Source organism: Leucoraja erinacea, chromosome 21, assembly GCF_028641065.1.
Source record: "Leucoraja erinacea ecotype New England chromosome 21, Leri_hhj_1, whole genome shotgun sequence".
Classification (NCBI taxonomy): Eukaryota; Metazoa; Chordata; class Chondrichthyes; order Rajiformes; family Rajidae; genus Leucoraja; species Leucoraja erinaceus.
The window spans coordinates 33503517-33530758 of NC_073397.1; the positions used below are offsets into that span (position 1 = coordinate 33503517).

At 40.1% G+C, this 27242-nt stretch overlaps 1 protein-coding gene across 7 annotated transcripts in view; it reads right to left on the reverse strand.

Annotated features, from left to right (window-relative positions):
* Window positions 1-62: 62 nt before the first annotated feature.
* Window positions 63-27242, reverse strand: part of arfgap1 (ADP-ribosylation factor GTPase activating protein 1) — a 27745-nt gene continuing 565 nt past the window's right edge. For 4 of the 7 annotated variants that reach the window (XM_055652595.1, XM_055652596.1, XM_055652597.1 and 1 more), the window contains exons 2-13: window positions 21436-21500; window positions 20516-20625; window positions 19606-19774; window positions 16456-16556; window positions 12239-12319; window positions 12039-12150; window positions 10434-10490; window positions 9913-9945; window positions 9215-9244; window positions 6591-6647; window positions 2527-2600; window positions 63-1915 (exon numbers count right to left, since the gene is read on the reverse strand). In XM_055652595.1, the coding sequence (XP_055508570.1) occupies window positions 1615-1915; window positions 2527-2600; window positions 6591-6647; window positions 9215-9244; window positions 9913-9945; window positions 10434-10490; window positions 12039-12150; window positions 12239-12319; window positions 16456-16556; window positions 19606-19774; window positions 20516-20625; window positions 21436-21495 (1185 nt within the window). In that variant the 5' untranslated portion in view covers window positions 21496-21500 and the 3' untranslated portion in view covers window positions 63-1614. The remainder of the gene's footprint in view (window positions 1916-2526; window positions 2601-6590; window positions 6648-9214; window positions 9245-9912; window positions 9946-10433; window positions 10491-12038; window positions 12151-12238; window positions 12320-16455; window positions 16557-19605; window positions 19775-20515; window positions 20626-21435; window positions 21501-27242) is intronic. The other 3 variants (XM_055652599.1, XM_055652602.1, XM_055652600.1) reach the window with 3 other exon arrangements.

Genomic DNA, 27242 nt, shown 5'->3' on the forward strand with positions numbered 1-27242 from the left:
TGTGGTGAAAAAATAACAGAATAGACAATAGGTTTCAACTGTGAATGAAAAGCTACAAATAATTTTGAAAGATTGCTTTATTCCACCAAGGAGATCTTTTGAATTAAGTTTACTACAATGTTCCAAGATATTTGTGCCAAAAATAAGCTTCCAGACAATGTTCAACGAACAAATGAAATTTTACACAGAAATGGATAGTTTAGAATCAAAGGAAACAAAATGATTTTGTTTTAAATCTTATTTATTGTAATACATCATCAAAGGCAATCACACACAAAAATGGGTGCAAAGTTACCGGCAACTTATAAGTTGCTATAATTCCAGACGACCATCATATCAGGGAAAATCCACATAATAATTTAGGTCATAAGTGTTCAATAATCTCCAAGTTACAGAAAGATTAGTCCGATGCCCATGCTCGAAAATATTGCACAGATACTTAAAAATATCTCCAATACTTAAAAGAACAACCGCCCATACTAGATTGGCATTCACATCATAAGCAACTGGAATGTTTAGAGTTAAGATCTGGGGCCATCACAGATCAGACACAACGCGCTCACAGTTGCAGATCAACGTACTTTTGAAGATTATAATGGAATGATCAGAGAATGCAGGTAATCTCCGAGCACTACACAAGTAATAGATGTAATTGTATACGCTATGCCGTACATTTAAAAGGCAGGAATGGAGACCTCTACCCTAGGCGGATAACAATAAGCTAATAAAGTGATCCAATTTAAAACATTTTTAAACGATACAGGCAGAGAAATGGCTGCTTTCGGCATTTGGTAACAAGTATTGAATACATTCCAACATTCCTCTATCTACTAATTTCGTCATAGTGTTATTCTCTTCAAACGCTGTACGAGTCGAGTAGACAAAGAAATGGTGAGTAAATGTAAAGAGCATTTGTTTGCCGGCATTAGCCACTTCAAGATCACGGATCGCTTGGTAAGGCAGGTAGGGTTAGACAATAGGTAGAGACAGTTATTATTGGAGTGGGGAATCTTAAAACGTTACTTCAATCGGCTAGGCACCAAACCTACAGTAATCACAGAGAACACAAAGAAAGAACCTGTAAACACTATTCGTTCTGTACAACCATACATACCAAAGCTGCACACACACACGCACACAGACACACTATAGCACATGCAGCAAATGCTGTTTGTTGCATTTCAAAAGAAAACCTGAGCTAACAACAAAAATAATCACTGCCCTATTTAATTTTTTTTTTAGCCATGATACCCTGTGGATTTAACTATTTATGTACACAAAAATAAATCTGTGAGTTAATGGAAAAAAACATATTCCCTTAAATAGAAAAATGTATTGTCAATGCATTCAGTGTAAAAATATAACACTTGAGCCTAAGCTACATACTGAAAGGAGATTTCTCTGGTTACAATACTGACTGGTCTTTGTGCAAGTTGCTTTTTGTTTGAGATACGCAAGTAACCAGTCTCTAGAGAGTTATATTTCCCGAAACATTGATTCTTTATGAACAGGAATACCAAATGGCTTATGACAGCAACAAAGCAAGGTTAAGTAAAGTGAAGTGCGGGTGGTTCCAATTCGAGGCACGTCCCGTCCCCCCCCCCCCCCTCACCGCTACCAGTTCTGGTTGTCCCATCCTTCATCTACTGCTCCTCTGTTTTCTCTTTTTGGGGACTTTTTATTCTTGCTTTCCCCGCTTGCAGCCCAGTTATTGTCCCAGTCGTCCCAGGTGTCACTATTGTTGCTTTGCTTTGTTGTAGTGTCCACCACACCCCAAGCTTCATCGTTCTTCTCCCCAGAGCCCCATGCGTTCGCACTCGAGGGACTCTTTGTTTTAGAATCTTCGTTCGCACCGAAGCTATCCCAGAAGCCGTCGTCAAACCCACTGTTCTGGTAACTTTCTCCGACCGAGTGGCTGTAACACAGAGAACACCGCAAACCGTAAATGCTCGGGCCACTGAAAAGTGAATGGCAATGTTCCAGCCATTTCAAAGATGAACTGCAACAAGAATTTAGTTTAGTTATACAGCACGGAAACAGGCCCTTCGGCTCACCGCGTCCACGCTGACCAGTGATTCACGCACACTAATGCCATCCGACACACACTAGGGACAATTTACAATTACTCCAAGCCAATTGACCAACAAACCCGTACGCCTTTGGAGTATGGATATTCCGGAGAAAACCCACGCAGGTCACAACGTACAAGCTCCATACAGACGGCACCCGTAGACATAATCAAGCCTGTGTCTCCGGCGCTGTAAGGAAGCAACTCTACTGGTGTGCCACCCGTAAATTTGCAATACAATTTTTGGCATCATGTTTGTCACAGACATTGTGGGCTCAAGGGCCTGTTCCTGTGCTGCACTGCTCCACACTCTAATTTATACTTTAGTTTGGAGGAATTCTTTTAAAACGCATTCATGACTTAAATCCAAATACAGAAATAATATTTTTAATTTGAGTTCATAACGTTACATATCAAAGCATTGTAATGTAGACATGTGATCATTTCATATATGTTACCTTTGTGGAACCGATTCTTTATTGGTAAAAAGGGAGCTGACATCTTGCCATCCTTTCACACCCACTCCCTGAACCTAGGAACATTAAAAGGATGAATAGACCTTTCACAGTTGTGTAAATCAAAGATCATGTTTAAATATATATAAAACGGATAAACCAGAGGGAAAAAAAACTCACAATATTAGTAATTAGCTCACTAAGCATTAGGCTGAGAAAATTACATTTCCAACATTAATAAGTAGACTTCAGTTAACCACAGATTCATCCTTCATTTTAAACTTGATAATGACCTCCCCAAATCATGACCCATTCCAATGAGTACTTATTCATTAATATTGTCAATTAAAATATAATGTTGGTTAAAAAAATAATGATGGGAATTCAATAGATATTTTTTGTCTGAATTCAAAAATACTGGAGAACGATGGACCCAGTTCAAACAAGTAAACAAAATTAATTAGCAGGAAATCTGGGGAATGACAAATAATAGTGGTATTAATTCATTTGGACAGGTACATGGATACGAAAGGTTTGGAGGGATATGCGCAAAAGGGACGAGCTAAGATGTGGCATCTTGGTCAGCATGGATGATTTGGGCTGTAGGGCCTGTTGTGAGCAGTTTTGGGCACCATATCTGAGGATGCGCTGGCTCTGGAGAGGGTCCAGAGGAGGTTTACAAGAATGATCCCTGGAATGAGTATGTTAACATATGATGAGCGTTTGACAGCACTGGGCCTGTACACGCTGGAGTTTAGAAGAATGCGGGGGGGGGGGTCATCATTGAGACACACATAATAGCAAAAGGCTTGAATGGAGTGCATGTAGAGAGGATGTTTTCACTAGTGGGAGAGTCTAGGACTAGAGGTCCATAACCTCAGAATTAAAGAACGTCCTTTTAGGAAGGCGATGAGGAGAAATGTCTTTAGTCAGAGAGTGGTGAATCAGTGGAATTCTTTGCCACAGAAGGTAGTGGAGGCAAAGGCAGAGGATATTTTTAAGGCAGAGATAGTTTCTTGATTAGTCCATGTGTCAGAGGTTATGGGGAGAAGGCAAGAAAAAGGAGTTAGGAAGGAGAGTTAGACCATCCATGATTGGATGGTGAAGTAGACTTTATGGGCCGAATGGCCTAATTTTACCCCTATCCTTTTTGACCTTTTGACCTTAAGTGCTGTATGACCCCGCGACCCTATGAAATTACAAATAATAAGCACAGCTTCAATTTTAATTATGAGGGAGGAGACAAAAAGACTTTAATTTTGACCGGCAAAGTTTTCAAGGGAGAGACTCACCCCAGCAATTATCAATGATAGCCACAAAGAAAGGAAAAGGAAACAGATTAGCAACAAACTCAAAGCGTCTGCGCGTCCACAAGCCAGTCTTCATATATGGCAACTGAGCACCTTACTTACACGACAAGTATTGGGTTAGCTGTAATGTAGCAGATGTAATGTAGTAATGTGTTCTTAGAAGATAGACACAAAATGCTGGAGTAACTCTGAATGGGTGACGTTTCGGGTCAAGACACTTCTTCAGACAGATTCAGTCTGAAGGGTCTCAACCCGAAACTTCACCCATTCCTTCTCTCCAGAGATGCTGCCTGTCCCGCTGAGTTACTCCAGCATTTTGTGTCTGTCTTTGATTTAAACCAGCATCTGCACTTCTTTCCGATGCACAGTGTGTTCTGAGAACTCGCCCTGGTTCACGAGTTAGTTTAATACAGTTTCAGTGCGACATTGAACCATTTCCAAAAAAATGGTGCTCGATTTCCAACTAGGACTGAGTTTCCAGAAGATGCACAAAATATGAAAGCTGGCTGTGACTCATGCCCAGTGACAACCTTCTGCATACCGTATTGGCAATCTGTGACATGCCAACAGAAACGTCATCTAAAAATTTTCCATCTTTAACCTGCATGTAAAAATCGCCTTCAGTTATCGATGAACAGTACCATGTGCAATGTGGTCTTCATCATATTGATGAAATCTGGTGATAGCCCCATTGCAAGATAGGCAGAAATAAAGAGAGAGAACTCTTAACGTGGAGCCATTTTTGGAAAGATATTTCCACCCCTTCCCCAGAACACATGGCAGCAATGTGACGTAAGTAGTGGAGCCACTGACTCACAGCGCCAGAGACCCAGATTCGATCCTGACCTTGGGTGCTGTCTGGAATTCTCTGCCACAGAAGACAGTGGAGGCGAATTCACTGGATGTTTTCAAGAGATTTAGATGTAGCTCTTAGGGCTAACGGAATCAAGGGATATGGGGAGAAAGCAGGAACAGGTTATTGATTTTGGATTATCAGCTATGATATTAAATGGCGGTGCTGGCTCGAAGGGCCGAAAGCCCTACTTCTGCACCTAATTTCTATGTCTGTGTGGTGTTTGCAGGTGTTTGCTAATTTCTATGTCTGTGTGGTGTTTACTAATTTTACCCACGTGGTCACAGGGAGAAACACAGGGTGTTTCTCCCTGTGACCACGTGGGTAAAATTAGTAAATTTACAGATGACACAAAGCTGGGTGGCGGTGTGAACTGTGAGGAGGATGCTATGAGGATGCGGGGTGACTTGGGACGGGTTGGGTGAGTGGGCAGATGCATGGCAGATAATGTGAGGTTATCCATTTTGGCAGCAAAAACAGGAAGGCAGATTATTATCGGTATGGTGTCAAGTTAGGAAAAGGGGAAGTACAACGAGATCTGGGGGTACTTGTTCATCAGTCGCTGAATGTAAGCATGCAGGTACAGCAGGCAGTGAAGAAAGCTAATGGCATGTTGGCCTTCATAACAAGAGGAGTTGAGTATAGGAACAAAGAGGCCCTTCTGCAATTGTACATGGCACTAGTAAGACCACACCTGGAGTATTGTGTGCAGTTTTGGTCTCCAAATTTGAGGAAAGACATTCTTGATATTGAGAGAGTGCAGCGTAGGTTCACGAGGTTAATTCCCGGGATGGTGGGACTGTCATATGTTGATAGAATGGAGCGATTGGGCTTGTGTACACTGGAATTTAGAAGGATGAGAGGGTATCTTATTGAAACATATACGATTATTAAGGGATTGGAAACGCTAGAGGCAGGAAACGTATTCCCAATGTTGGGGCCACAATTTAAGAATAAGGGGTAGGCCATTTAGAACGGAGAGGAGGAAAAACCTTTTCACCCAGAGAGTTGTGAATCTGTGGAATTCTCTGCTTCAGAAGGATGTGGAGGCCAATTCTCTGGATGCTTTCAAGAGAGTTAGATAGAGCTCTTAAAGATAGCGGTGTCAAGGGATATGGGGAGAAGGCAGGAACGCGGTACTGATTGTGGTTGATCAGCCGTGATCACAGTGAATGGGGGTGCTGGCTCGAAGGGTCGAATGGCCTACTCCTGCACCTATTGTTCTCTGGGTGCTCCGGTTTCTTCCCACATCCCAAAGTAGTATGGGTTTGTAGGTTAATTCGTCTTTGTAAAATTGCCACTGACATGTAGGGTGTGAATACAAAGTGTGATAACATAGAACTAGTGTGAACGGGCGATTGACGGTTAGCGAGGACTCAGTCGGCCAAAGGGCCTATTTCCACACTGATCCCTAAACTAAATCCAAGAGTTTTTATTTGTGACTGCTACTGTTAGTAAATAATAAGGGGAGAGCTGTAGATGAGATAAATCTTCATTTTCAGTAGGCATCTCATATCGTGCCACATTAAAGAATATTACGGAAAGACCGTGCAGATTTGGGGAGATATTTTAGTGTGAACTGCAAAATGGCTGACAGATCTAAAGAGAAAGTTACAATAAATTGCTGTTTACCTTTACATTGAATACATCAAGACCTAGTACTCTCCCTCAGAAGAAAATGTATCCTATCCAAGTTTGCTAATCATAATTTCTAATAACTTTCTTAATTAGTAAGGGTGTCGAGGGTTATGGAGAGTAGGCAGGAGAATGGGGTTGAGAGGGAAAGATAGACCAACCATGATTGAATGGCGGAGTAGACTCGATGGGTCGAATGGCCTATATCTGCTCCTATGACTAATGAAAAAAATGTCTGCGGATCATCAGTTTGAGCTCTTCAATGTTACCTTGTCTTGAGTAGGTTTGATAACATTCTCATTCAACGTCTGTCCTAGTTCTGTTGCCTATTTAAAGGAAAAGAAGTCATCAGTACTGAAACAGGCACTTTAGATTGTTGAACAACAATAAGAAACACACAGCCCAACTTCAGCATGAACCACTGTCACATTACATGCAGACTGGACACAAAGACAAAGCCAATGCTGCAGGCTCGTGACATGCAAGCAAGACTTCAGCCAGACATCTATCCCACTGCACTCTGAACTCTACTCAGTGCAAGAAAGACGAGCTATGCACACAGTATTTCTGACAGCCAGCAAAAACAGCCTAATGTTATTCCAGTTGAGAAAAGTATTCCAAAAGGCCCAATAAAAAGGTCAAGGTTAGATTACAAAATAGTTCAAAATACATGGACATTCACTTCACTTTTTTTCTCCAATAAACCATTAAAGTTTTTGATTTTTCTATCAGTTGGAGTGGGCAATTTTAACTGCAGCATGAATACAAAATTTAATACAAAGCAGTCAAATTTTTACCAACAAAAATGGGCTTCCTCTACTATGAGGTGGTGTGTTATTTTACTGTAAATCAGAAGCTGCATTTTACCCCAAGGCCTTGGAATAAATTTTACTGGATAATCTCCAAATCCATTTAACAAAAATTATTGACTAGTTGGCTAAACTTCCACTGTTGTAAAGAATTTCTGTACAAGTATGTAATCACATTTGTAAGCCATTAACTTTTGAAATTACTTTGACACTATGACCTTTGAAGCTTTCTATCTGAAACAGTAATAAAGCTATAATAGTTATAAACATTCTTCCACAGGAACAGGAAGAATATGTTAGAAAAGTGCTAATATCGTTTATTATATAAATATTATTTTAAATTTTGTATAGAAATTTAGTTGGCAAAATAAATGTTTTCAATTATTTTCAAGCTTGCTAATCAGACACAGTTGGGCATAAGGTCATTGTGTGAAAACGATCTGTTGACTACTAAGGTTAAATAGTCTACTGTAGGTCAAGTGTCCAGGCTGACACAAGGCACAGTTAGTCACCAGGACTGCTAATCAGAATTCTACACTTCAGGTGACTGACTATAAAGGAAAATAAAACAATTTGTGCAATATTGGTCCCCTAATTTGAGGAAGGACATTCTTGCTATTGAGGGAGTGCAGCGTAGGTTTACATGGTTAATTCCCGGGATGGCGGGTCTGTCACATGCTGAGAGAATGCAGCGGCTGGGCTTGTAGAGTCTGGAATTTAGAAGGATGAGAGGGCATCTTATTGAAACATTTAAGATTATAAAGGGGTTGGACACGGTAGAGGCAGGAAACATGTTCCCAATGTTGGGGGAGTCCAGAACCAGGGGTCACAGTTTAAGAATAAGGGGTAAGCCATTTAGAACAGAGATGAGGAAACACTTTTTCACACAGAGAGTTGTGAGTCTGTGGAATTCTCTGCCTCGGAGGGCTGTGGAAGCCGGTTTTCTGGATATTTTCAAGAGAGAGCTAGATAGGGCTCTTAATGATGGAGTCAGGGGATATGGGGAGAAGGCAGGAATGGGGTACTGATTGGGGATGATCAGCCATGATCACATTGAATGGCGGTGCTGGCTCAAAGGACTGAATGGCCTACTCCTGCACCTATTGTCTATTGATTGCTGAATATAGTCCAACATCTTTCCATATTTCAGCCAACTTTAACTTAAACCGGACACAAAGATAAGATCAAGATTAATTAAAATGCGTTGAGGGAAGAAAGTTATATTGCATCAGAGTATAAAGAGTGCAGAGAAGACTTACAAGGATGTTGCAGGGACGTGAAAGGGGCCAGAGCTGTAAGGAGTGGTTGGGCAGGCAAGGATTTCATTCCTCGGAGAGCAGGAGGCTGAGAGGTGATCTTATAAAGTTGTATAAAAACATGACGTGAATTGCGCTTTTGTCCACGGTAGGGAAATCAACAAACCAGAGGACGCAGGTTTAAGGTGTGACGGGAAAGATCTAATAGGAACTTGAGTGGACACGTTTTCATTGAGGGCGTGTTGGGTACATGGAATGAGCTGCTAGAGGATAAAGCTGAGGCAACATTTAAAAGGCACTTGGACAGGGATATGGGCCAAATGTACGCAAATGGGACTAGCAGAGATGGTCATGGATTGTTTGGGCTGAAGGATCTCTTTCTGTGCTGTATGTTGGCATGGACAGTTTAGGCTGAAGGACTGTTTACGTGCTGTATGTCTCTATCCATCATTAGTACACTAGTGATACCAGTTTTTGCTCATCTTGTACTCAATGGACCTCAAAACCAAAGAAAGTTTATGGAGAGAACCTATTCCTTCTCTCCATAGATGCTGCCTCGCCCGCTGAGTTTCTCCAGCATTTTAGTCTACCTTCGATTTTACCAGCATCTGCAGTTACTTCTTAAGCAAATATAATGAAGTTACTACCTTATTATACAATAAAGATGTATTAATTCCATAGCCTAACATTTGGCTTAAATTAAATGCCTCGAAAATTACTGTTGGAATATCAAGTGATTTGGAGGAATGCAAGAGAAAATCTTGATGGCAAATGATAATGGATACAGTTGGACTAAAGAACAAGACATGCAGAAGTTAAGAAATTTACCGGCTCTAGCTGCTGCTTGGAGCCCCAGACCTTTTATCCAGCAGGACAGCAATAAGGACAGAACAAGTGTCTTTTAGCAGCTCAGCATTTGCATCCTTGCCCCGATTAAGATATACACCACAAATATACCACAAGCTGCAAAACCACCAATAGATGGACAGCACCACAATGATAATCAAACACCCCCCCTCCGACCCCAAAGTAGGCAGGAGGTCGCTGATCGGCGGGTCCAGGAACCCGCGCGAAGGCTCATCGGACATCGGAAACCGCGAGGGAGCTGGAGAGGCCGGACACGAGGAGCAAAGGTGGGTGAACTGGGGTAATGCCGCCAGCGCCTTCAAGGTCAGCTGCAGGAGGTGTCCCCAGGACACAAAGATGGCCGGGCGAGGAGGAGCGGCGAGGGACGGTGTGTCGCAGGATCTGCCCCAGTACATCGAGCGCGTGGGCGGACCAGACTTTGAATAATGCGCCAAAATGGCAGCACCTGTATGTGTAAGATTTGCAAAAACGAATTTCACTGTGCGGTTGCATGTATGACAAATGAAGCACTGTTAAATCATTGAAAGTCTTTGCAATAATCAAATTAGAAATGGAGCTCGAGTTGTCGCAGAAAAATAAACCTTTATTAACTATAGATAGTTAACTACATCAGTCAGACCAACCAACACCCTAAATAGTCGTGGATTAAAAGAACATACCTTTTGTGTTGCCTGACTTCCAAGCTTCACTGCCTGTTTGAATAGAATAAGATTGTTTATATTTATCCACATGCCTTCATTCTAATACTGTTTTATTTAGTCTGGTAATCAAAAATCAAAGGTAGACACAAAATGCTGGAATAACTCAGCGGGACGGGCAGCATCTCTGGAGAGAAGGATAGTTTGACGTTTCGGGTCGAGTTACTTCTTCAGTCTGAAGAAGGGTCTCAACACAAAACGTCACTCTGTCCTTCTCTCCAGAGATGCTGCCCGTCCCGCTGAGTTATTCCAGCATTTTGTGTCTACCTTTGATTTTTACCAGCATCTGCAGTTCTTTCCTACACATGCCTGCCAAAGCATATATCCACCTGTGAGTTGCTAAACTAAATACATTAAATTCTCTTCAGAAGATCAAGATTTAATACATTTGAATGTTCATTAATTAAAAAACTGTCCATTTGCGCATTTCGAATTGGACAACAGTTTTGTATACGAGTGAATTTGTATTAAGAATTACTTACTCCTTCTTTTGCTGCGGATGCAAACTTGGTGGCGCCAACGGTAAAATTACTCCAACCCTGTAAATCAGTGAATATAATCGAATGAAATGCTTCAGCATCATTAATCTTTGTTCATCTATATTAACTAAATTAGCTTTTCCATGCTGTCATTTAGGTTTGTAATTAAACAAGTAGTTACGTTTGAGAAATGGTCAGTCACATGAAGCCTCTAGTCCAGGCTAAACAATAATTCCCCCCCCCCCCCGTCCTTCGTAGGTTCCAAATAAGCAGTCAATTGGCAGGCAGTGAAGGTGACAACTAGAAGATGGGGCGTCTAAAGAGCAAGGTCCAGTAGGAGGGTAATGCATCCAGCGCCTTCAAGGTCGGCTCCAGGAGTGCCCCAGGGTCACAAAGAGGTCTGGGCGAGGAGAGGAGGGACCTGAATGCTCAGCCTTCGCTGAAGATTAAATTATTACACACATTTATGTATGCGAGCAGACATTCCAGTTATTATTGGAGGTTTGCTTACCTCAAAATACAGTAGGTAAAACTGAGAACTTTAGAAAACTAGAGGGTTACATGGAGACTCTCGAAATTGATCCCTTATGGGCATGTCCCACTAAGGTGATTTTTCAGGCGACTGTGAAACACCGTAACTATCGTTCCTCTCCTTTCTTCTTCAGAGAACCTTGCATAAACTGGCTACTGTTTTTGCTTATAAATCAAATTCTAAAGTAATTCATTGCCAAGTGAGGTCTTTTAAAAAAAGTACAGAAAAGAGAGAACGGAACAGTAAGTTTAAGGCCCGTCTCACTTGGGCGTTATTTGCGTGTCATTTACGCGACATAATTTACGTGCCACGACGCACGCGGCGTGCATTATGCGCGCATGGCGAGTGGTGAGACGTGGTGGCGTAGGCAGTGACTAGCAGTAGCGCGCAGCGCCCTAGGATTTTGGGATTCTCAAAATCCTCGCACGCTACCTGCATGACGTGCAAATGATGCCCAAGTGGGACAGGCCCTTTATACTTCTCTATCCCGCTCATGGTATTACGTACCAATAGAACCTATATTATACAAGTACATTATTGTTATCAGAATGTCATCTCTAAGGTTAGGAAATATAGCTGCTGTAAATAGATATACTGAACATGGTTATAAACAAATTTATAATAGCTTCTGTACATTTCCCCTTTCCTAATACTACAATAAGCGCAGTAATATTGCCACAACTTCCACTGTTGCTGATCTTCAGAAATTGCCCATTTCATAAAAATGCCTGCAACATATTTTCACATTCTTTTTATTTGTGAAAGCTTGCAATAAACCCTCAATATCAATTCCCAGCAAAACAAATCTCTAGTCTGAAGACAGGTTGTTAAAAGCCAATAAAAGATTAAGTTTCTTCAATAAACATTCTTAACTCGTTTACATTGAGTGCATAGTTAAGATTAGATACATGGTTAATCCAAAATCATTGTAGAATTAGAAGATAAAATTTATATGAAACTATGTCACTGCATGGTCATGCTCAATTAAAATTAAGCATTAACTAGCACCCACAGAAATCATCTACTGTAATCCAGAAGTAGAATTATAACCGGAACAAACGGTGATATTTTCATACCGAATAGAGAGAAGTCATGGCGGTGTTGAGAAAATCGTCGTCCTTTTTCGAAGAGGGAACGGTGTTTCCAAATCCAACGTAGCGATTATCCGGACTTGCTTGTCCTCCACCACTTGAAATAATGAAAGGTAATTAATCGCTAGTGCTTTGTTGTAAACAAGAGCAAGAACAGCAATATAACATGAGATGCATCCATTTACCTTTGGTAGGAATTATCGTCATTCAACCAGTCCTCAAACATATTATCAGAGGATAAGGCGGAATTTTGTTTAGGTCTAGAACTACAAAAACAAAATACAAATACACATCTTTAGTAGTGACAGAGATAAAAAACTATGCTGCAATAAAGATTTTTTTTAAATCATGCTTTAGGTTGAGAATGGGTTACATATCAGTGAAGATATATGATGCAGCTATAATATTTTATAATTTGAGTAATCAAACTGCCTATTATTGGTATTCTAAGATACTGGAATATAACACTTCATGATTTAAATAAAATACCAATACATTATATTGAGCAATGAAAATATTTTTTGTGTTCTAAATAAAATGATTCGTTATTTCCCTGCCATGTTGCTTTGCACTTGTGCACAGCAGAAAATGAATCATGAATATAGACATAAAGTGCTGGAGTAACTCAGCGGGTCAGGCAGCATCTCTGGAGAAAAAGAATGGATGATGTTTTTGGTTGGAACCTTTCTTCAACAGTCTTTTTCTCATTGTGCTTCTCCAGGGATGCTGCTGTTGAGTTACTCCAGCATTTTGTGTCTACCTCCAATCGTTTTGGCCCCCCTCTGGTCGTAGGAGTGGGGGCAGATCCAGATCCGCAATGGCCGTGAGCCCGGCGATCGTTTGCCTGCTTCTGCTGCTGTTGGAGGTGAGACGTTGCGTCGCGCCAGGGTCTTGGACCTGTCCCACTTTGGCCGTCAGTTACGCGACAGGCCGGTGGTGCGCGAAGATTTCGTTCAGGACGTAGTCCACACTCCTCCACGCCACTCCATGCGCCCGTCCCGCGCTACCCACATGCTAGCAGGTCGTGTAAATGGCACACAAATGACCGCCAAATGGGACAGGCCCTTAAGAGGCAATTATGAGACAGAACTGTATTCAGCTAAATATTGCAAACACCTTCTAGAAAACTGGATGCATGCTCCAGTAACTAGAGTTTTCAACCCAAAAATACTCAGTATGCTATTATCACCCATTAGACCATTCTTAGTATGTTACGAAAACTCAAGTTCTGACAAGTTGTAGTGACAACTTTATAATGAAGAAAACTAATACTAGAAACTGTCACCTTGAACATTGTATTAGAACTCTTCGCAGATTTTCAAATTTAAATGTCTTAACCCACAATAGTTAACTATTCCAAGCTCTATCGATAAACAGTGATATCGTTAGTGTCAATAGCATTTTTCTTTCATGCCCGTTGTGGTTATGCCACAACCTTCCATTGATTTTTTTTTACTACCTCCAAATATTTCTTTTTCACATTAATGTTTGATGGAATATTGCACTACTAGTAGTAAATTACAAACTTTATTTTCCTTGTGAGAAGGATCACATTATTCTGTGCTGAAAAGAAATCCAATAATATGATCTTATCAGTTCTAAAATATATCCAATAACCTTGAGTTGTTCCATCTTCACATCAATCGTAAAGATAAGTAATGCCAAGAGGTTATTGAGCCTAAATAGGTACATGATTCCCAATAATAACTACTTCATTGTAAAAAAAAATCCAACTGTAGCTTCTGCCATCTTACCAGGTTCATCGTTTGTTTATCATTTTGCACAAAGAAACCAACTCAACATCAAAACATTTAAAAAAATGTTGCACCTTCTCTTATGTATTGTTTGTGCTTGGAAATATCTTTTTATTAATGTCCCCGTTTACTCATCAAACAAACCTTTCCAAACTTTCTACCTTCATCAACTCCTTTCAAAGTGCTTCAAACTATGTTGCATCTCTTGAGACCAATCGATCAATTACTACATCTATACTGCCTCACACAGTTCCCCAAAGTACAATTTATCGGCCCAGTACCAGTCTTGTATTACCAATTGCATTTGAGTCAAAGCATTAGCCCTTTCTCTGTTAATCAAAATCCGTGCCTCACTATCTCTTCAAATGAAATTCCCAACTAAACTTTGTTAAATCTGCTTCCTCTTTATTGCCAAATGCTTCTGTCAACAATTCAGTTCTCAGCCTTCGTCACCTTTACTCCCTTAAGTCCAAGGGAAACACATGAAATTTTATGGTGCATAACCAGCTTAGCCATTCATTACCAGATCTGCCAGGGCCATGTTAACAATGAAAACAGGTTTAACAAAATAAAATATTCCAAAATACCTTACAGGGCAATTATCAAACAAAATGTATCTCTGTTTTGGGAGTCTGACGTAAGATGTATGAATGACTTGATCTACAATGAAGCCGATAAGAGTAATTTGTTTTTTAAATGTTAGTCTAGGGGAGAACCAATGGTCCACAAACCCTTCCAGTGCATTTGGAAGATCAACACAAGCTGTGCTTAGGGCCTGAGATGTCAGCTGCAGATGGTTCCGTACTTATACAGCATGGAAACAGGCTCTTCGGCCCAACTGGCCCACGCCGACCAATACGCCCCACCTACACTAGTCCCACTTGCCTGCGTTTGACCCTAAACCTATCCTATCCATGTACCTATCTAAATGTTTCTTAAGCCCACCTGAACTTACTCCTCCGGCAGCTCATTCCACATACCCACCATCCTTTTATGTAAAAATGTTGCCCCTTAGGTTCCCATTAAACCTTTGTCCTCTTAATACTTAAATAATTTGACACGCTCAGCTTTAAGTTTAGTATGATAGCCATTTGTTGTCAAAAGCCAAGCAAATTTATGAATTGTATCATCTAACTCATAGCAAAGGAAAATTGATTGTAACAGGATCTTTTTCCAATTTTTCCATTAATATAGACATTTCAAGCAAAGCCAACATGCATTCCCTAACATTAACTCACCTTGAGGGACAGTGGTGTAGACAGCTTGAGCCGCTGCAATCAGTGTGTTGACAGTAAATCCCAAATACATTTGGTAGAGAGATATTTTGACCCAGCCTTAATTTTAGCCATATCATTCTAAGTCGGGCTGGAATGCAACTTGGTTAATGCCCCTATTCTTATGGACATCTTGGTTTTTAGCTTGGGGGGGGGGGCACCAAAGGTGTTTTGATGAGTAGTGCACACGGCAGCTACAGCTTAGCAAGGTTTGACAGAGTAAACGTGCAGCTGAAATTTCTCACGCATTGTCGCACTTCAAACTATTGTCAATCCACAAATCATACAGAACTGCAGTCAGACCATGTAATGCCTTTTTGTCACTTCCCTCAGCCAACAATGATCCATTCTACATTTCCTGTGTTGATCTTGTGCACAGCAGATTTAGAAAGGTAGTGCCCAAGCAGATCTTGTCGGTTTCACACCTTACATTCTCTTTGTGCTCCACTTTCCCTCTCCCCTGAATCTGTCTGAAGAAGGGTCTCAACCCGTAATGTCACCCACTCCTTCTAACCAGAGATGCTGCCTGTTCTGCCAAGTTACTCCAGCATTGTGTCTATCTTCAACATAATACTGGCAGATTTGCTTGTAGCATACTTCAGCAAACTTAATAGGCTTCGATCAAGTCTATTAGTTTCACGATCATAATTACGATTTTGTTTTTTATTTTTGCAACCCAGTTCTGTTTCAATTATTTTGTTTAATTCTCCAGGCGCTGTGATGTGTGCAGTTCTCCTGGATCCATAATTTCAGGCCTCTGGATGTTAACCAGAAACCTAACCATAGTGGTTAGCAGTTTTGAGGTTACTGAAGAGACTGGGCACAAGAACTAATGACTCCGAGAGGAGCAACACAAAGAAGCCCGGATAATCGGGGTTCAGCACCCAAACAGTATCTGTAAATTTGGTTTATGCTCAATATGCTTCCAAGATCAAAGATCTTTTGTGCAATACAAACCATGTAATCAAACATGCTCTGAATTATACTGCTTGGAAACAGACCATTCAGCCCAACTTGCCCATGCAATCCGACGTGCCCCATCCACACTAATCCCACCTGCCCGAGTTTGGCCCATATCCCTTTGAACCTATCCTATCCATGTACCTTTTCAAATGTTTTTTAACACGTTGTGATAGCACCTTTAGGTTTTAAATTATTTTTGCTGTGGCTCTGCTTTTTAACAAAAAATGACTTTATATGGCAAAACCTCCACGCGACATCTCCCCTGTTAGTAGGTGGCTTGCCTCCATGGGACAAATCTTTGCGAACACAAAGGTTATAAATGTTTTACTAAAGCCTATGAATCTCATCAGTCTTTTACTAAACATTATATGCAACTGTCACAAATTAATAAGAAAAGTGAGGACTAAATACCAATGTGCTGAAGAAATAGCTGTTTTAGGCCGGGGTGGCGTCCAATTCCGAGCTTCTGACGTTTCAATGGACCATTCCCTACCTTCAGCCAAGGCAGCAACCTGAAAGGCAACAAGAAAAATAAGTGCATGTTTGGTTGCCTGTCTGTGGCAGATGGGTCAGCTTGCAATTTTTTTTTTTTTTTAAACTCATAATTTCAAAACATATAATGCACCCTGCATTTTTTTTAAAAAGAAAAACGTGCTAATACGAATGTGTACGTTGTTAATGATGTAGAAACTAATCTGTTACGGCGGTTGCCAAGAAACAACTTGAAAATCTACGCTGAACCCCAAGCTTCACTATTTGCACAAAGCATCAAAACGTACACAAGATGATGCAGAAAATCGCATTTCTAAATATCTCCCAGAGGGAAAAAAATCCTATTCTGTACAGGTGTGGATGGCTTATTAATAGCAATTTTAGGCATTCACTCAATGATTCCAACTATTAATTGGGCCGACTGGGAAATGCTCATCTGAAAAATTGTGGATTGGTTTCCAACTCTGCAGCCATCATCACCATGTTAAAAATGCACAATACTAACACATTGTCTTCACTGTTAATATGCCACTAAAGCATCTGGAGGAAAACATTGCATTGCCAATGCATTAGACAATGCCAGTAAAATCAATAACCCCCCCCTGTGGAAAGTAGCACAGGAAAGTCCTATTTATTATAACATCCATCTAACACCTCAAAATGTGTCCAAACCTGCATTTTAACGATTACTTCTTTGGCTATCACAATGAAATGAACATTTCTTTTAGTTTAGTTAAAACAAGATACAACTTGCTTGAATTAACAATACAAGGCTCTAGAAAATCTGCACAGATTAATCTTGCAGTCTTTCAAGAATATAAACATCTTCATCCACTGTTCTAAACTAACTTTCTTTAAAAAAAAAATCAGATGAACAATAATAATTATACTTTTCAAATAGTATTATGAAATACTGAACATTTATCTGTGAAAACGCACACCTACAGATTCGGGAACAGTTTCTTCCCAGCGGTCATCAGGCAACTGAACCATTCTATCAACAACTAGAAAACAATCATGAGCTGCCTTCTATGTCATTGAGACCCTCGGACTATCTTTAATTGGACTTTACCTTGCACTATATGTTATTCCCTTTACCCTGGACCTGTACACTATGGAGTGGTCAATTGCAATCATGTATAGTCTTTCCGTTGACTGGATAGCACACAACAAAAAGCTTTTCACTGTACCTCAGTACACGTGACAACAAACTAAATTAAATTTATCTGAAGCATTAACGCTCATTCAATTAATACTCTAGCTTGGCCTAAGATATGGAGTCTAAGAATGTTTGGACAAAATTATACAGATTCACAGACTAAACCAATCCCACATTTAAGAGCTTAAGACAAAGTTTTAATTTTTTTAAAGAAAAGGTACTATGTTGTAAGAAAACAAGTCATTCATTCACCTGCATCTAAGCAATGGATGACAGTATACAAAACTTGATATTGGCAATCATCATTTACAAAAGACAAACATAATAAAGGACAATTTATGCTTTTAAACATATTTAGGTACAAATATTGAGACACGAGATACAACATAATTACCTACTACAGATATTATAATCACTTGTTGTATGGCAACATGGTGTTAAACTGAAGATAATCAAATAGAGAGCCAGAGTCACAGAGTGATACAGTGTGGAAACAGGTCCTTCGGCCCAACTTGCCCACACCGTTCAACGTCTCCCAGCTACACTAGTCCCACCTGCCTGCGTTTGGTCCATACCCCTCCAAAGCTGTCCAATCCATATACACCAGAAAGAACTGCAGATGCTGGTTTAAATCGAAGGTAGACGCAAAATGCTGGAGTAGAACAGTGGGTCAGGCAGAATCTCTGGAGAGAAGGAATGGGTGAAGTTTTGGGTCGAGACCCTTCTTCAGACAGATCTACTATCCATGTACCAGTCTGATTATTAAACATTGAGATAGTCCCAGCCTCAACTACCACCTCTGGCAGCTGGTTCAATACACCCACCACCATTTGTGTGAAAACGTTACCCCTCAGATTCCTATTAAATCTTTTCCCCTTCACCTTAAACCCGTGTCCTCTGGTCCTCGATTCACCTACTCTGGGGAAGAGACTCTGTGCATTCACCCGAACTATTCATCTCATGATTTTATACACCTCTGTAAGATCACCCCTCATCCTCCTGCACTCCAGGGAATAGACTCCCAGCTTACTCAATCTCTACCTGTAGCTCAGACCCTCTAGTCCTGGCAACATCATCGTAAATCTTCTCTGCGTCCTTTCCAGCTTGACATCTTTCTCATAACATGGTGCCCAGAAATGAACATAATACCCTAAATGCGATCACACCAACGTCTTGTATAACTGCAACATGACCTCCCAACTTCTATACTCACTACTCTGACAGATAAAGGCCAATGTACCAAAAGCCTTTTTGACGACATGCCCATTTGATTCCTCTGCTCTACAATAGTCCCCAGAGCTCTGCCATTCACTGTGCAAGTCCTGCCTATGTTAGACTTCCCAAAATGCAACACCTCACATTTCTCTGTATTAAATTCCATCAACTATTCCTCACTCCACCTGGCCAATCATTCCAAGAGTATTTAAAATATTTTAGTTCAAAGAGATCAAAATGTATTTTAAGAGGACAGCTATAACAAACTTAGTCTTTTATGGACTTTGGCACTTCAGAAATGCCCAGGGCCAAAGATTTTACAATTAGGGTCTTGACCCGAAACGTCACTCATTCCTTCACTGCAGAGATGCTGCCTGTCCCGCTGAGTTACTCCAGTCTTTTATGTCTATCTTCGGTTTAAACCATCTTCTGCAGTTCCGTCTTACACATTTTACAATTAGTAGAAGTTTGTATCAGGCCGAGGAAATAATTAGAATTCAAGCAGGACATCAAAGTGACGAAACTGAAGCTAGACAAAATTTCACTTAAGTTTGCATATTTAATCTAAGTTCATTTGAGTTGTAGCTAATGCAGTGAAATTTATCTCATTAAAAAACGGCTCAAATTTGTTTCACTTCATTGTTAAGATCCAAATAACTTGTATTTAATCCACAATACATCAATGATTAAAGTACCTTGTCTCGGAAAAAAGCTGCAGCCTGACTGTTGTATTTCTCTTGCAGTGACCAACATGGGTCGTAATCCTGCAATTCCAAAAATTGGCGGAATTTTGTGTTGCCCCCGGCCTTCATTTTCTCCAACTCTAAATCCTTCCATTTATCCATAGTAACGGACCGTACAAAGCTAGAGGGCAGTAGGAAACAGTTAATGTTATTTTGATTGTAGAACAAGCTCTAATTTCTAACATCAACATCCCCGAGTGAAAATAGAAAACCACTTTTTTTTTTAAATCAAATTCTTGCAAGGAAATGTAGTGTTTCCCATCAGAATCCTTCCCTGCATTGAATACTTAATGGAGTACAGATGATTCATATTTTATACAACTGGGATTTGGAGTCTTGACCTGACAAGAACTGGTTTGAATATGTTACACCTTATAGAACAGTACAGCACAAGGACAGGCCCTTCGGCCTACAATGTCTGTGCTGAACACGATGCCAAGACCTTTTCTTATCTACCGGCACATAATCCATATCCTTTCCTTCTCTGCATATCCATCTGCTTATCCAAACATCTCTTAAATCATCGTAACCATCATACCTCACAAAGATCAATTGTGTCTGGAAATGTTATCTAATAATAGTCCCGGAAAACCCTAGAACAGGTACTGAAACAGTCTTATTTTTCAATCTCAGGCAAGTTTACAGCGTTCTGTGGCTTGGGAACTCAATTGACAAAGCAACTCAAATGAGTGTTTGCGGGTCAGGCAGCATCTGTGGAGGGAATGGACAGATATCTTTTTGGGTTGGGACCCATCTTCAGACTGAAGAGGAGATAAGCTAGTTTCTATTTTGCAGTTGGGGGGGGGGGGGGGGGGGGGGGGGGGGGGGGGGGGGGGGGCGCTTGCATTTCTCGTCAATGTACCTGAGATGGACTCCAAGACCTCTGTGCTTTCCTGAGCATTCAAGACAGATCCATATTCCATAGGTCACACTGACCCATTGTGGATTGAAAGCCCCACATTCAAAGCAAACCTAGAAGGGGAAAAAAAGGCAATGCACAAAATTGAAAACAATTTGAAAAATAATGCAGCTTCCCAACAGAGACGGACATTTTATTTTCTTAAGACACTTTTAAGCACTTAAAAATTACTTGTGTTAAGAGAACCTGGACCAAATTTTTTTTTATTTTCTGTAGAAACAAAAATGAAAATTCACATACAACAAAATAACCATTTATGAAGTTATCAATAAGAAAATTGGTTAAAATAATTTGTAAAATTATTTGACTGCCATATGATTCCAAATGTAATTGGTATCACATCCTACATTAGAGTATGCAATGGTGGGAAATAGCGAAGTAATGAAAGTCAAAAAGTGGGAAGTTACCACTTCAAATTCTGACTATTTATTCCGATTCTTTAAAAATTCTGAATTTTAAAAAAAACATGTTCTGCCGGGTTTGATAATGATGATAATATTTAATACACGTGGCAGTTTTAATGGTCTGGAAGTGTGTAGAAGCAGCATCTTGTAATGCACTTATTTTGAATTGGCACCAATTACAAAATTTCCGTTATGGCATTTTTTGTCTTAATGCATCCAAAACGCTGGTGAAAAGGGGGGGAAAGAGTAAAGATAAAGCACCGACACTAATGCTGGAGAATCCCTTATTGAGTTGAAGGGCCTAAAAATAGCCTCATAGAAAACTGTCAGGTGACACAAGTTACCAGTAAGAGATTAAAGCTATTAAAAAATCCAAGCCTCTATAAACTCAGAACATTCACGTTTCAGTGAACTCGTACTGCATTTGACAGTTGTGAGAACACATTCTTATTTACTTACATTGTTTTCATCTTGAGTCCTCACTTCTTTAAGAACCCGTCTTGTCCTTGGACTCGCCATCGTGCCTAGAAGCAAATAAGAGCGTTGTTGTGTAATTGGAAGTCAGTCCCTGTGGAAGAAGTCACTTTAGAAAAGGCACGACATGGAGGATGTGATGTACAGCCTGAAATGCGAGAGTCAGGTCACCACCTTCTTTCAATGTGTTCATTAAGGAGCTCTACTCTTCATGCTGCAGAATTAATTTATAACAGTGCAAAATAATGGGGAAAAGGCTTGTAAATATTGAAAATATAAACTAACAAAAACAAGTCCATTAATCTCAAACAGTGAATCAGGAACAGTGATGATATGATGACAGTTTCTGACCCCATGACAATAATTCATCCATTGATATCAACATCAATCCGCCTTTAATGTTTTTCGCAACAGCAACAAGTGACAACAATTACCCCATTAGTCACCCATCATTTAATTAAAAATGCCTGATGCTACACCTTGTTATTTTCCAGAACCATTCCCATATCCCTTTCTTCTCTTAGTTCCCCCAAATCTATTTGTCTTCAATATAACCAAAAGCTAAACCAGGCCTTTGGTATACAGATTTACAACCGCCCACAAAACATAGCCACTAAATAGCTAGCCTCTTGTCCAGAGCCAACATCTGTTAATAACCGCTCCAACTTCAAGAAAAAAAATCTATCAGCATCCACCTTTTGCAAAATCTTGTATTACAAAATACACAACTTCTCATTCTTTCAGGCCTTAATAAATCTAGGCAGACTAATCTGTCCTTGTAAATAACCTTTTAAGGTTATCCTGATAATTAATGTGAAGAGCGGACGTTACACCCTTATTTTAGTATGAGGACTCAAATTGCATGGTTAACTTCAATGTAGTCTTACTAACGCCAGTGTGATGGCAAATAGACTATCTGAATTCTGTACACCAATGTTTGGCAACAAAGGTTGCCATACCATTAACCTCTCTCATTCATTTCTGCAAATGCTTGTTAAATTTTTACCTATGATGAAAAACATCAGAATTCCTCTATATTTACTAGTCTCTCGCGTTTTCAAAAAAGTCCTGCTTTTCTATTTTGCTCAACAAAATGAATAATATTATATTTCCAAATATTATACTCAAACCCCATTCTTGCCAACCTGTTCAGCCCTTTGCATACACTTTACATAATCTTCACTGTTCACTTTCCCACTCCACGGCTCTGTGACAAGAATCTTGGCTATAACCTCTCCAAAACATGTATTTGTTTGCATTATACTCCAGCCTGATTTTATCAAAGCTCCATATAATGACTACAAATTGTTCTTCATTAAACACAATTTTCTTGTTACAGATTAAAATACCATTGACCTTTCCATTTGCTTGCTGTCCTTGCATGTTAAATATTATGAACCTTGTAAAAGGATGCTCAGGTTTCTCAGAATATTTACTTTTCTCATATTGTTTTAAACATGTTTATTCCTTTTGTTCTCATCAAAGTACATGTTAAAGAATTCACAACATTATACTCTATGTCAAATGATGGCCCACTCACGCAACCCGATTATATCCTTTGCACCCTCATTTCATTTTCCTCACTGTCCTCCCTACTTAGTTGTGTACCATGAGAAAACTTGGATATATTACACTACATCACACCCTCAAAGACAATGATGTGTGGTAAAGCTCAAACATTGATCTCCGCACCACTCACCAATTTGTCAACCCCAAACAATTCACATAATTCTATTCTCTTTTCTGCCCTTTGATCCTCCGTCTGTTATCCCATAATTCCATGAACACCGATCTTTTATAACAATCTCTTCATTACACCTCATCAAAAGCCCCATAGAAAATCCATCTACTGTTTCCCCTTATCTGCCAACCTAGTTACAAACTTACTTTATTAGAATTGTCAAAATGCTACTTCCTTCTTTTGAAGCTTTAGCTCATGATATTACTAGGACCACAGCAGGGTTGTGTTCCAGATAACTATTTGTAACCCTGACTGCTCACAAGTTGGAAAAAAACATTGGAAAGGATCGGAGAAACAAGTGTCCTTTTTATAAACTATCAATAGCATTTAAAACCTCATCAGCAAAGAAATTGTTTAAAGAAATGTAACTATTAGCTTAAGATATGCTCGGGCTAAATTAGCTAATATCAGTTTTTGTATTAGAAACAGCAAAACCAGATTTAAAATGCTCGTCTAGACTATCTTTTCCCACGGAACAATGCACCTCCGCAAGCATCTTCTGTCGTAAAGGGACTCGGTTTGTGGCAACATTACCAACTTGCAAACTGTTCAGGTTACAAACGGTTCTCAGGAATAGGAACCTTACCAGAACACAGAAAGGGCATGGACTCTTAATTCTTTCAAAATAAATTAAAAAATGAAGACATAAAACTCTGCAATGCATCTTTTCTGATCCAATTTCATATCTCTACAAAATATTTAATATTCTATTCAGCTAAAATATTAAACAGCTCTCCACATACTTGAACTTCTAACAATGTTTACCCAAGTTTAACAAATAATGATTAGATAATCGATTAGTCAGTTAATACACACAATTACTGACTGGGGCATAGCCTATGATATCAATATTATGAACAAACATTAAAATGTATAATGAACCAGCAATGATATTTATTGAATTATTAAATTCAACTGAAAAATGAACTTGATTGACAATCAATTGATAATGCAATATCATTAATAGTTTAAACCTGATAGACCTGCCACAATCTGAAGCGTGTTCATAACTGGTTGGGATGGATCAACTTTCCTACAGTTTATGATATCCAACTCATAATTAATATACCAGTGAAGTTAAGCACAGTGAAATGTCAGAAACTATGTTATAATGTTCAGATCTCAACTTATTGTTGGCTTCATTAAAGGGAAGTCAGGATACCATACACCAGTTTTCCTTGACGTATCAGTAGAGCACTGCTCGCATCTTCAAATTCCTAGAATGTAACATCTCAAATGACGTCCTGGGCCCAGCACATAGATGTAATCACAAAGAAGGCAAGTCAATGCCTCTAGACTCTTAAAAGTTTAAAGAGATTCAGCATGTCACCGAATACTCTAACAAACAAGGAAGTTCAGCATGTCTCGTTTACTTCTACTGATGCTCATTAGAAAGCATCCCAGCATGCAAGCATTTTTTTTTTCTGAAACCGAATGTGTGGTGCCTGGAATGCGCTGTCAGGGAGATGGAAGAGGCAGATAAAATAATGACATTTAAGCAGCAATTAGACACATGAACACGAAGAGAATTGAGATACATAGACCATATGCAGGCAAGTGGGATTATTTAGATTGGCATCATGGTCTGGCAGGTGTGGCGGATTAAAGGGCCACACTGTTTGACATGCAATTATTGTATTGTATTGTATTCAAATTTATTGCCATTGTCTCAATTAGAGACAATGAAATGAATTTCCCTTTAGTCAGTATCATAAAATAAATAATAAATAATAAAACATATTAAAAATAAAATAGAATTTAAAATCATGCCACACCCTATCACATTTGCTGAGTAATCCCTGCCCAAAGTACAGGATGTATACACCGGAGGTGGTGCTGCAACGGTATGTAACACGACACATAGCCACAGGAATCCTCAACAATAATTCCAGGCCCATAGCTTCAGGTAAAGTATGTTCCAGGCAAACTCCTCTGTCAGATCTAATTGATGAATCAGTGTTCATTCAGAATAATAGCATCAGTCGTAGCCAAAATAACACAGTCGTGAAGGACTCGGGTATCAGACTGGATCTGCTGCAAAACATAAGGGATAAAGCTACGACCTCATTCTCATCCATCTACGCATTCCAGATTCACCTGTCCATCGGTAGAAACTGCCATTGAACAAATATTGGTGGAGACAAAGTTTATTCCGCCATTCCATCATGGCTGATATAATTCCCTCTAAACCACATTTGCCTGCCTTTGCACTATAAGCCCCGACACCTTTACTAATCAAGAATCTGTCAATCTCCGACTTTAAAATATTCATTGATTTGGCCTCCAAAGTAGTCTGTGGCAACAAATCCCACAGATTCACCAACTTCTGACTACAGAAATTCCTCTCATTCCGGGGGTATGCCCTCTGGTCCTAAACTCTCTCACTAGTGGAAACATCCTCTCTACGTTCACTCTAACCAGGTGTCAATCACTCAATTTTGCCGTATGCAAAACAATCATGTAAAATCGGACACATACAAACAGGTGTGACAATTCTAAGGTACACAAAAATGTTGGAGAAACTCAGCGGGTGCAGCAGCATCTATGGAGTGAAGGAAATAGTTAACGTTTCAGGCCGAAACCCTTCTTCTTCTTCTTTTAATCCTATTAAATTGCAGTAGACCCGTGCCGGTGATGGTAATATTGTGCAAGTTAATCAGGTTCTGAAAAATTACGCAATGATCAGCTTCAAATATGCAACGTGGAAAGACCATGAGTTCTGATATTATGCTATATCCCACATTGTGTGTGCTTCAAGCACTTTCGAACAGATGCTAATTACTTAAAGTTGTGGGGTGTGCTCACTTTACAGGATTCAGGCCAATTTCTTTTAACCATTCCACATTCAATGCAAAGACTGACCCAACTATCTTTAGGTGAATTGACAGACTCCATCTTAAACTAATGGATGGGGGCCTTGCTGAATTTGCATTCAACACTTCATCTGCTGACAACTTCAGCAAGATTAGACACAGATTGCTGGAGTAGCTCAGAGGGTCGGGCAGCATCTCTGGAGAACATGGATAAGTGACATTTTAGATCTGGAACTCCAGATGCTGGTTTACACCAAAGATAAACACAAAATGCTGGAGCAACTCAGCGGGTCAGGCAGCATCTCTGGAGAAAAGGTATAGGTGAAGTCTCGGGTCGAGACCCTTCTTCAGTCACCTTCATCGTATATCCATTTTCTCCAGAATGCTGACTAACCCGCTGAGTTAGGGAGAGAGGGGGAGGGGGAGGGGGAGAGAAACTTGAAGTTGGAGAAGTCAATATTCATCTTGTTGGGTCTAATTGGCTGTGCCCGTTCTCACCTAGCCAACAGTTAACAATGGCCTGTTTCCTTCATCATCGTTACTTTTTTTGCATATCTTTCATTCATTTGTTCTATATCTCTCTACATCACCGTCTATATCTCTCGTTTCCCTTTCACCTGACTCTCAGTTTGAAGAAGGGACTCGACCCAAAACGTTACCCATTCCATTTTCTCCAGAGATGCTGCCTGTCCCGCTGAGTTACTCCACTATTTTGCGCCTGTCTTCAGCGTAAACCAGCATCTGCAGTTTCTTCCTACACAATTAAGGAAGGGGAAACGGCATGTTCTCTGTTGAAGACAGTAGGCCGTACGTCTAATGTCGCACTGTGATGCGAGGACATCCCTCAACCAGTGCGTTAAAAAAAATTAAAGAGCCTCCCCCATCAGGTTGCATTTGCACTATTGACAGATCGGGCACTCTGGTGGAATTGTCCACCTCCCATAATTAAGCGTGTACATTGAGATCGATTTCAGCCGCTGAAGGAGCTGAATTGTGTCTGCCCAAGAGAAATACGAGGGGAGACACAAAATGCTGGAGTAACTCAGCGGGACAGGCAGCGTCTCTGGTGAGAAGGAATGGGTCGAGATCCTGCTTCAGACTGATAACAGGCGACGTTTCGGGTGGATAGCCTGCTTCAGAAGGCAGGGACTGCATTTCGTTGTCTCTGTGCTGTACACTGACAATGACAATTAAAGCTGAATCTGAGATTGAGAAATACACAAGAGGCTGGACAGGGG